Genomic DNA, 10,973 nt, shown 5'->3' with positions numbered 1-10,973 from the left:
CCTCGGCGCCATCCTTGGCGCAGGCTGGCGGTGCAGGCCCAGGGGTGACCCAGCCAGGAGCCCACACGGACCGCTCCCAGGAAGCGATGCCATCTCCGAGCGTCTGTGGGGCAAACAACAGTCATCCTGACAGAGAAAAGGCCCCTGCGAGTCCCCTCCCACCCTCCAGCGTGTCCAACAGGGACCCACCCGGGCACTGGAAGGAGCAAGGCCTCCTCTGCAAGTGACGCGGGTGCGTGCGCCTCGCTCCACACCCCACGCCCCACACCCCACACCCCACGCACTCTCACTCACTCCATCACACTCACACACTCCATCACACTACACTCCACCACACACTCTCACACTCCATCACACACACTCACACTCCATCACACGCACTCACACACTCCATCACACTACACTCCACCACACACTCTCACACTCCATCACACACACTCACACTCCATCACACACACACACTCCATCACACTACACTCCACCACACACACTCACACTCCATCACACACACTCACACTCCACCACACACCCGCACTCACTCACATATACACTCACACTCACACACCAACCCACAGCCCACACTGACCTATCTCGGCAGCAGTGCTCAGCGGCGGTAGCTGAGGCTGGCAGCCTTGGCTGGATGAGTCACAGACCAAAAGTTCCGTCTATTCTGAAGTTTCTGGAAGGCATTGAAGTTTCTTTTCCTTTCTCTCTTGAACTTTTTAATTTTCTTCTCCTGTTTCGAGAATCACAGGTGTCACAACTGTCAGAAGGGCGGTCCCTGGTCCCAGTGGCCACTACGTGCGACACAACTCTTAATGCGCAACATAACCAAGACTTACTCCTCCCGTGGCCTCTGGGAGGCGCCCACTCCCCCACTTCACTGATGAAGGGACAGGAGCGACCGGGGACCAATGCCCTGCCCGTGGCCACATTTACGGCGGGCGGCCAAGCAGCACCTGAACCGGGCACCTGGCTCCAGTCCGGGCCGCAACCACGTCCAACTGCCCAAGAACCAGGCCCTCCGTGACCGCGGTCGCGCCGTACCTTCCCACGATCAAACTCTTCATCCCAGTCGTCGATCACCGTGGAGGCGCGGGCCAACCTGCTGTCGTGCATGGCATCCCGGCTGACCGCCGACACCTCGCCGCCCCACGTCAGAACTGCAACAGACACACGCGTGGTGGCCCCTCGATCCCCACCACCCTCATTATTTCTCCTTTTAAAGGCAATTAACTTTGCCGGGACAACCCTGGTTCTAGATCTGAAGTGTACCGTTCTCTGTACATCGCTGTATTCCGCACCATCGCCCACCCAGTGGGCTCTGTCCTCACACAGGTGACCCCTTCACCCTACAACTACCCCCACCCCACCCAGTGTAGTTGTTTCTAAACCCTCGGCCTCATCTGAGAAACAAAGACCTCGTGTTCTTTCTCCAGGTCTGACTTATAAAAACGAGCTGGCGAATAAGAAGTTGCCTTTGAGTGCTGGGCCGGTGCTGCTGCCCCCTCCCTCCTGGCCTGGCCTGTCCCCCGGGGTGCACGCTCTGGGCTCTCCCACTCTCCTGCCCCTGGACCCAGGGAGAAGCTGTTCTGGATCTTTCCACAGATAACCCCCGCCCTGTGAGGACCAGTTCTTAACCTCTGTGCGATGGGGTCAGACAGGACCATTTAGACCAGTGGTTCTCAACCTTCCTAATGCCGCGACCCTTTAATACAGTTCCTCATGTTGTGGTGACCCCCAATTTCATTGTTACAAATTGAACATAATTAAAGCATAGTGATTAATCACAAAAACAGTATGTAATTATATATGTGTTTTCCGATGGTCTTAGGCGACCCCTGTGAAAGGGTAGTTCGGCTCCCAAAGGGTCTGGACCCACGGGTTGAGAACCGCTGGTTTAGACCCTCTTCCCATCTTTACAGCCAAGTGACACCTGCGTTCTCAGGGCACCAGGATCCACCCCCAAAAGGACAGAAGCCCAGGCTGGAGCAGCACCTTTCTTCCCGTAGGCTTTATCCGACGCGCATTCGAGCAGCTCCCACACCACGCTGGCGCCTCGCTCCCTGGGCCAGGAGTGCCGAGGAGTCTGCTCCGGCCCTGCGAGCAGACACACGAAGTGTGCGTTGGCAGCCACCACGCGGGAGCGCCGCCCTGGACTCAGAGCAGGGCTCCAGGGCCCGTCTTCCCGCCGGAAGGGGTTGCCCATGAAGCAGCCCTCCACCCAGGACCCTGCCCCGCCCGGCGCACACCTGCGAGGTCCCCAGGACTCTGGCCGTTGACAGCAGGCGCTGGGCTGCTCCCGGGGACGGCAGGGCCCCTCCAGCCTCCGGGGTGCTCCTCCTCTTCTCCTTCCTGCCGGGACTCCAGCTTTCTCTTTTTCTTCTTCTTTTTCCTCGGAGATGCTGCCGTGGCCTCTGGCTCGGCGTCCGAGGGGGAGCAGCTCCTGGGGTCAGCATCAGCAGTCAGCTCCCTCCCCCTTCCACTGGCGTGCCTGACCCACAGGCACCCGGAACGGCCCCACCCTGAGCCTGGCCGGGGACCAGTCATGCTGCTGTCCACGCCACAGCCAAGCATGGGGGCGCTGGAGCTCCACCCAGGAGTCCTACCAGCGGGTGATACAAGTGCAGGGCCAGCCGGGCTGGGTCAGGTGACGGCCTGTGCATGGTGCCGGCCAGGTATGCTGCCACCCACTGGCCTGGGTCAGCAGGCTGGACCTGCCAGCCACACGCACCGGGAGGGGGTTGCTGGTGGGAGGCAGGGTGTCTGGGTCCGTGTTCTCACCTGCGCCGAGGCGGGTCCTGGCGGAGGCAGGCTTCTCCTTCCCCGCCGAAGCCATCCACTCCCTTCCTCCTCCTCTTGCTCATGTGGGGGCTGTCCGTCCTGCATCCCACCGGCCAGCCATTCGCCAGGCCCCGGCCGTTCACTGGCTGCTGCCCACCCTCTGCCTCCAGGCTGGAAGCTGGTCGCTCCACGCTGCCCTCCGGGCTCCAGTGCTGCCCTTGCGCCTGCCCCGCCTGCAGGCGGGCGATGTCCGTGTCCTCGGGGCGCTTCCTCTTCTTCCTCCTCCTCTTTCCAGGAGGGGCCGCTGCCTCCCCAACCTCCGTGCCCGGCCTCGGGGCCTCTCCCAGGCGCTTCCGTTTCCTCTTCTTACAAAGGCTCTGGAGGGGCTCGCTGCCCTCGGGCTGGTGTGGGGGGGCCCGAAAGCCCCCGTTGACCTGAGGCAGGGGAGCACAGGCGGAGTTCGGGGGGCTGCTGGGCAGGGTGGCGGCGTGGGGGGGCTTTGGGACGCTGGGTGATCCGGGAGCAGGTGGCACAGCCCTGTGAAGACAGACTGGCAGTGAGACGGCTGTTCTGAGACCCAGGCCCACCCTCAGCAGCCCCCTCCCCCCAGGAACCTCAGCTTAAAAAACTGGGTGTAAGTTAAAAAGACAGACTAGCGATGACATTCAGGCCTACTTAAGATCAAGGTTAACAAAAGTCATTATCTCCCTCTCAGTTTCTCATCACCAAGCAGTACAATGTGTGTCTGCAAACTCCAATGTTTTGCATTTTTGGTACAAATGTGTAAAAGCTACAGTCAATCCCCACCCTCCGGAGTCTCGGGGTGTCCAGGCACAAGAAGGGCCGTAAGAGAGGCTCGGACAGGCCTCTGCATCTTCCACTCTGACTGTGTCCTCTGGGATCTGGGGTTCCGGGGAATCAGGGAATCCAATTTCACCAGGGGGCCTCCCAGCAGGACGAGCAGGGACGAGGGACGGAGTCTAGAGCAGGTCGGGTCAGCTCTGACCTGTGCCCCGCTCGCTATGGACCCGGAAGGGTTAACTCTCCACACTGAGACCCCCACCTGAAAATGACTGACCAGAACGCCGGCCTGAGGTCACCATCTCCACCAGAACAAGCTACGATGCCAGCGACTGTACTACACCTCACCGCTCTGCGTTTTCCGGAATTAAAAGTCAAACGAAGAAAACTACCCAGTAAATACCTCACACGCTTCAGGACCTGCCACGAGCACAGAACAGAGGGCCGGTCCGGCCGCACACCGGCCTCCGTGGCGGCCACCGCAGTTCTCGTGGGCGCACGGGGACAGCAGCCGCCCCGGCCCGGCCCGCGCTTACCTGCTGGCACCCACAGGCCGGGCGCAGGCGGCGGCGGGGTGAGTGGCTTTCCTGGGGTGGGTGGGGTCGGAGAGTGGCGGAAGGGGCGGCGCTCGGTCAGTGCCGGGGGCCCTCCGCAGGGGGCTGGCCTGCAGTTATTGACATAAATAAAAACTTGGTGGTCTAAAAAAGTTGTGGTGAGTGAGAGGAAAAATAAATGTAAAAAAAAAAACAAATACAAAAAAAAAATGAAAGAGTTCAGAAAGCAGGATGGGGGACAGCGAGGGGTGGGGGGTGATAGAGGAAGAATCAGAAGTGTTTTTGGTTAGAAACAAAAAGGAAAAGGAAGGAAATTTCAACAAAAACCCAAGCAGGCCCATCCCACCACGGAGCTCCGCGTTGCACCCAGAGGCTCCAGCACCCGTGTCCCTCGGCCACCCCGTGCTCGGAGCACCGTGAGCCCAGCACCCCGTCCTCCCTCTGGATCCTGGTTCCTCCCAAGAGAGGGAGACCTGCATCGCCCCAAGTCTCTGTCAGCACATGGAGTGACAGTGGGAAATCAGGGTTCCCTGAACCCCAATTCCGGGACAGCCCCTTGGATCTGCAGTGCCCAGGAGGCCCCGGGGTCTCGCTCCCCCAGCCAAGCCGCCCGACACTCCCAACCACGACACCCCAACACCCACCTTCTTGGCAGAAAGGGCCAGCTTCTTGGCGGGCGGAGGAGACATGGCGTTTGCGGGCTCGGTGGCCATATTGCTCAGGGCGGGGGCCCGCGGCTTCACCACTGTGGAGGCTTCGCCGTTTAGCAGCGCCCTGGGCGGGCCGGCCGTGGGGGTCCTTCCCTGAGAGTCACAGAAGCGGGCGGCCCCGCTCCTGGGGGTTGGGGGACCCTGGGCGGGGTCGCTGCTCCCTGAATGCTCGGGGCTGGAACTGCTGGAGGCTGCTCTGTCCGGGGCGATGCCCGCAGGCCCATGCCCATTGGCGGTCACTGCGGGCACGAGCTTGGGTGAGGTAGAGAGGCCAGCGCCCCTGCCATCCCAGGAGCCTGGCCTGTGGCTGTCACCCCTGCCGCTGGCCCCGTGGGACCCCGGAGAAGTCTTGAGGGGCGGGGAGAGGTGCTGCAGGGGGACCGACTTCTTGACTTTCTTTCCAGGCTCATCCAGGATGGTCGGCAGGGGTGTGGGTGCTTTGGAGAGTCGGGGGGAAGGGGACCCCAAGGGCAGCTTTGGAGGAATGTGTCCATTCTGAGCCTTTAGGCCCGACAGGAAGCCGTTCCTGGACACGGGCACACCCGTCTCCCCGGGGGCCTGCAGCTTCCTCATGGCCACTGGGTCCGGTCTCTGAAAGACAGCGGGCGGGACGGTCAGACCTGGCAACGATCCGGCAGGTGAGGGCGCAGCAGGCCCCGGCCACACAGGAAACATGCTGTGACTTCTCTAAGCAATCTTACCCACGGGTGTGTATCTTTACAGCCACCTTCAGTGAAAGCAGCACATTTTCACCAACACTTGAGAAATACAAAAAAATATAAAGGAAAAAATGACCAGTCCCATCCCGTTGCATAGCCACTGATGAACACACGGCGTTCTCTCTTTGGGGCTTTGCTTCTGCGGGTTTGGGCTGCAGAGGGAGACCAGTTGGCTTCCCAATCGACCCTTTCAGGCTCTTAGTAAAGGTCTGTGATGTTGGGCTGGCAGCCCTCACCGGCCATGGGAGGCCACGCAGCTGCACGGTCTCCAGGGGTCCTGGAGTCCCCGCCACAGGGAGTCCTCATCCCCCGTGCAGACCCACTCCATCAGGACGCGAAGCCACGGCTCCACATTCGATGCTGCCACCTCCCACCCCAGGCCTGAATCTGAGCATTTACCATCGCAGCCACCCAACCACTTCCCGGCTGGTGGAGTCTGTGCTTAAAAATTACTTGTTAGCCCTGACCGGTTTGGCTCAGTGGATAGAGCGTCGGCCTGCGGACTCAAGGGTCCCAGGTTCAATTCCAGTCAAGGGCATATACCTTGGTTGCGGGCACATCCCCAGTAGGGAGTGTGCAGGAGGCAGCTGATCAATGTTTCTGACTCTCTATCCTTCTCCCTTCCTCTCTGTAAAAAATCAATAAAATATAAAAAAAAACCAATAACTACTTGTTAAACGAACAATCAAGGGACTGGATCTGTCTCCGTGTTACTGCCTGGAGATGGAGCGGCGGCCTGTGACTGTGTCCGTGATCGCGCCCAGTCTGGCCCACTGCGCCCCGCACCTCTCACAGCGAGGGTTTCCGTTTCAAGCGTTTGCTCACTGACCCTGCGCCCGACTCCCGTCGCTTGAACGCTGGCGTCCCCTGCACGGGCCCAGGGTGGTTTTGCATCACCTGAGTGACTCCCTCACCTGCCTCACTGCTTTGTTAGGAACACGAAGCTCTCAACTTTTTTAGTAGAAAACTCCAAATACACACAAAAGTAACTTCAAAAGTATTTCCTAATTGTTAACGCTCTGCCACATTAGTGCGCGTGCACCGCCCCCCATATTTCTCTTTCTAACCATTTGAGTAAACTTTAGACAGGAACCCTTTCCCCCCTAAGTACACCTGCCGCTCCTGAGAATAAAGGCGTCCCCTTGACACACCCAGTGAATACGTTAAGTCAGGATGTCAGCACTGGTGCCCTCCACACACCCTCAGCATTAAATGTGAGGACGGTGCATTTTCCCGAGGCTTCAGGCCAAGGGTTTGCTCAGCGAGCCTGTCCCTGTGCTTCTGCGTGGCAGCTGGTCCAGAGCAGGGACACAGCGCGACCGCGTCCTGAGGTGCTGGGTCATCACTCCCCTCCTCCTGCTTGCCCCGTCAGCTGACGACCGACTTAGGAGAGAGCAGGGACCAAAGTAGGACAGACTGCCTGCCTCTCTGCCCCCGGCACAGCGCAGCCTGCAGAGCTGGGCTCCCCCCACGGCCCAGGAGGCAGTGCGTGTGGCCGCGATGCAGGCACCGATCCCCGGGAGCAGGTACCTTTCCAGGCAGCAGGGACGAGAGGGTCCCATTGCTGACGCTCTTCCTGCCATGGTCGGGAGCCCCACCGGGGCGGCCGGAGAGGGCGGAGCCGGCCCTGGAGATGGCGCCCTCGGGACTCTTCTTGGAGCCTGGGATTCTGTCCAAGAAGAAAAGCGGTCAGGGGCTCTCCACTAGCGCTGCCGTCGTCACAGAGCCTCAGTGTGAGAAGGAGCCAGGGTACATAAAGTCAAGGTCACAATTTCGCTAAAACAAAAGAGAAGGCAGAAACCCGGAGACACCTGACCCTCCTAGCCTGTGTCTCTGAAAGCCCCCCTGGCCCCTGACCCATATGAAGTTGTCAGGTAGCCTGGGACATGTGCTCCGTATGGCAGAGAGCAAACTATAGTTAGAGCTCCAAGATCAGAGGCTCAGTTTATCAGAAAGCCAGACTGACGCCTCCAGCTCCTCATCCAATTGAGCAGAACACATACGAGGCCGCAAAAACGCCTCCAGGCTCCACGTTCTCCCACCCAGGTCGGTGACAACCAGCCCCCACAAAAGGCACCTTCCCAAGGTGCTCTGCTGCAGCCCACCCTGACCACCGGCCCCCTCTGACCACGGAGCCTCCCCCTCCGACAAGTACTTCATGGCCCACCGAGCTCACTGCCCACAGAGGAAGGGGTGCTGGCTAGCCAGTGTCTCCGGTTTGGGCACCAGGAGAAGCCGTCACTTGCGCGTCACATTCACGTCACCTCGGTGGGGGCAGAGGGAACCCTGCTTGGACCTTCCCAGAGGCCCTGGCTTTTACAACAGCAAGAGGACGCGGTCTGAATGTCCCTCCCGGTGGACACAGCCACACCCACGTGGAAGGGGGGGGGCGTTACCGAAGGTAGAAGAGCACGTAGGCCTGCTGGTTCAGAACCACCTTGATGTTGCTGGAATGGACCAGGGAATCGTTCATCTGGTACCACTGCCCGTTGCTTGCCTGGAGCAGCCCAGGGTGAGGAAGACAAAACAAACAGCAGACATTCCATGAGCCTCACCTTTAAACAGGGAGCGAAGAATCCGCTGCTCACCGCCACCCACATTAACTGGCCATGATTCCACGCCTCTCCCCAGACACGCGTGCTGAACACGCCACTCCCCAGACACGCGTGCTGCAGAGGCTGCCTCTGTGCCTGGACAGACCCGCCTGCCAACTTGCCCGGGGTACACCCTCCGCCACCCACCGTGAGCGGGGCCACCGACCTTCACGTAGCAGTAGTAGTGCCCGGCGTGGCAGCTGTAGCCCGAATGGACCAGGACGGCGTACAGCCCGTACACGACGGGTTCGCCGCTGCTCTGCGACATGTACGGGCGGATGTTCAGAAACTCGGGGTAGCCCACGTCCTGTGGGGAAGCCCAGGAGAAGGCGGTTGCAGGCTCTGTGGTGCTTGCCTGCACATCCTCCTCCTCCTACCGATGGACTCAAAATTCAAAAGCCCACACACGCCCTCGGCTGGCGAGCCCAGTGCAACCTGGCCAGATGCGGGCCCAGATCAAACGACCCATGTTTCTCAAACTGTGCCCCAATGGAAACCAGATCGATTAGTTCCGCCGGGCAACTCCACAGGATCTCACTCCCCACCGACTACTTCCCACTGGCTTCCCAGTGCCGGGTGCGGCAGTGCAGTGGGAGTTCATACCTACCAGTACGGCCAATGAATGAATGACTCCCCAGACAATTAAGTCTAGAAAATCCTTCATAACAAATTCCCCTCTGGGAGAGTCAAAATGCTACATAGCTTAATAAAGGCTCTGAGAAGGCCTGCAATGAAAAGAACTACTGGCATTTCGGAAGCAGTGGAGCACAGAGCACGTCCAGGGTGCAGTGCTGACGTGCTGCAGAGCACCCACCGGGGAAAGGCTGATCTGGTTAGCCAGCGAGGAGGCCGAGGCTCAGGCAAGGGTCTGGCCCCAAATGGTATCACGAGGCTCTAACACCCAGGAACAGACCCCTGGCTCTTATGCAACAAGACGTCTTCTGTTAAAACACAACTGTGCAGAAAGTAAGCTTCACTCCACACCCACAAGAAGCCACCGCCTGCGAGTGCAGCTGGTCTGGACACGCACAGGACACGGAGGACCAGAGCCCCACAGTCCATGTCCATGTCCATCACACGCTCTTAGGGACATGACCCTGCCCTGCCATCAGGAGCAGCCCAAGCCGGGAGAGGGTGGGAAAAGCCTAGGAAGACAGTGCTTCCTGGACAGGACTACGTGTGCGTCATGGCCGCTTAGAGATTCTGTAAAAAGCGCAGATTCCTGGGCCCGGCTTCCAGGGATCTGGACTCACTGGCTCTGGGTAGAGCCGGAGTCTGTATTTTTAAAGAGCAGCCGCCGAGCAGCCAAGCCCGCGGGGGGCACTCACCTTGGTGATCTTGCCCCCACTGAAGTTGGCGAAGCGCTTGAGGGAAAGCGTCAGGACGTTGGACGCCCTGTGGATGGTGAAGCGCTTGCTGGCGGGCACCTTCTTCTTGCACCTGAGGGGGAAGAGGGATCAGCTCGTGTCCCCAGGGACTGTCCTCACACTAGCTGATAACAGTCACCCTGCGCGGTAACAACGGCTCTTCCTAAACGAGACGTGTGGCTCCTGCATCCCTAACAACCAGCGCCACCACTGCGGGGAAGGGAAGCCACGCAGGAAGCAGACCAGGCAGCGGAAAGCACTTCCCAGCTCGAGGCTCAGATGCAGAAGTGACTGTGGGCTGACGCAGCAAAGAACAAACCAGAGCCGACCGGCTGGTGACAGCGGGGCAGGCAGGACTTCCCTGCACCAAGCCAGAGGCACGGAATGAGGGGGAGGGGCAGGCGCATGGACAGGCAGCTTCCAGGCACAGGGGTGGGCGTAGGGGGCACTAAAGGGGGTGTTTGGGCACAGAATGATCAACCCAAAAGCAGAATTAAGAAAACTGTTCTTTACAGCTTTCAAACGACCTAACTAGACAGTAACAACACCCCCCACACCGAGCCTGCACAACCCCCAAAGGACGGGTCAGAGCCGCATCTGCGGAGGTGGAAAATGCCAAGAAAAAGCAAGAAATGGCAGGCGCGGAATGGGGTCATCTAAGGGCGGAGAGGGAGCGAGGCCCTGCAGCTGACGGGCGCGTGCACGCCCCTGGGACACGGAACCGCTGCAGGGCCTGCTTCCCATGAGGCCAGGGAGGCCCCTGGAGGCACAGGGAGCGCCATGCGAACGTCGGTCAGACCTCGGGGCACTGTGTCCGTGGCCTGCAGTTTCCTGCTGGAGGACATGCTGATGGTCCTCAAGCAATGTGGGCGGGCCACCCGCAGGGGGAGGGGCCACGGCCGTGCCGGGTCAGGTGACCGGGAACTCACCGGGCGCACATGTAGGCGTTCTCCCCGCTCAGGGCGTCCGGCTTCACGAAGAGCTCGAGCGCACGCACGATGTTCGCCGCCTGCTGAGGGCGGAAACGGAGCGTGAGCGCGGAGAAGGCTCCCTCCGCAGCGCCAGCACCAGGCCCTTCCAGGCGGAGCAGCAAAGCCCGCACTTCGCTGGCATAGAAACTGCCCACCGCCTGCCACCTGAACTCAAAGCCATAGCAGAGGGACAGGGGAGCCGGGCTGCCCCCCTTCCTGCCCCGATGGGCAGGCTCAGAGCGGAGCTGACCGGGGACTGGTCCCGGGTTCCACACACCTGCATGCTATCTTTGTTTTTTAAATGAGAGAGAGAAACGTGCATAGAAGAAGGCTGGAGAGAAATGTGTGAACATGCTGGTTCCTGCTGTGAGGAGGATGATGCTAACTAAGCGTCTCTACCTCACCTGGTGGGTATGGGCGTGTGGGCTGGAGTGGGGTGGGGTGGGTATGGGCGTGTGGGCTGGAGTGGGGTG

The 10,973-nt window shown here is 60.1% G+C and overlaps 1 protein-coding gene across 2 annotated transcripts in view; it reads right to left on the bottom strand.

Moving 5' to 3' along the window:
- Nucleotides 1–6: 6 nt before the first annotated feature.
- The window catches only part of USP36 (ubiquitin specific peptidase 36), a 30,942-nt gene continuing 19,975 nt past the window's right edge, over nt 7–10,973 (bottom strand). Inside the window, exons 9-21 of one of the 2 annotated variants that reach the window (XM_005884217.2) lie at nt 10,459–10,541; nt 9,491–9,602; nt 8,329–8,469; nt 7,965–8,065; nt 7,099–7,237; nt 4,784–5,440; nt 4,122–4,249; nt 2,785–3,321; nt 2,253–2,446; nt 1,999–2,100; nt 1,048–1,163; nt 587–736; nt 7–103 (exon numbers count right to left, since the gene is read on the bottom strand). In XM_005884217.2, coding sequence (XP_005884279.1) covers nt 605–736; nt 1,048–1,163; nt 1,999–2,100; nt 2,253–2,446; nt 2,785–3,321; nt 4,122–4,249; nt 4,784–5,440; nt 7,099–7,237; nt 7,965–8,065; nt 8,329–8,469; nt 9,491–9,602; nt 10,459–10,541 — 2,442 coding nt within the window. In that variant the 3' untranslated portion in view covers nt 7–103; nt 587–604. The remainder of the gene's footprint in view (nt 104–586; nt 737–1,047; nt 1,164–1,998; nt 2,101–2,252; nt 2,447–2,784; nt 3,322–4,121; nt 4,250–4,783; nt 5,441–7,098; nt 7,238–7,964; nt 8,066–8,328; nt 8,470–9,490; nt 9,603–10,458; nt 10,542–10,973) is intronic. The other variant, XM_005884218.2, reaches the window with a different exon arrangement.

The sequence above is a fragment of the Myotis brandtii genome, unplaced genomic scaffold, assembly GCF_000412655.1.
Source record: "Myotis brandtii unplaced genomic scaffold, ASM41265v1 scaffold825, whole genome shotgun sequence".
Taxonomy (NCBI): domain Eukaryota; kingdom Metazoa; phylum Chordata; class Mammalia; order Chiroptera; family Vespertilionidae; genus Myotis; species Myotis brandtii.
This window is presented reverse-complemented; position numbering and strand designations above follow the sequence as displayed.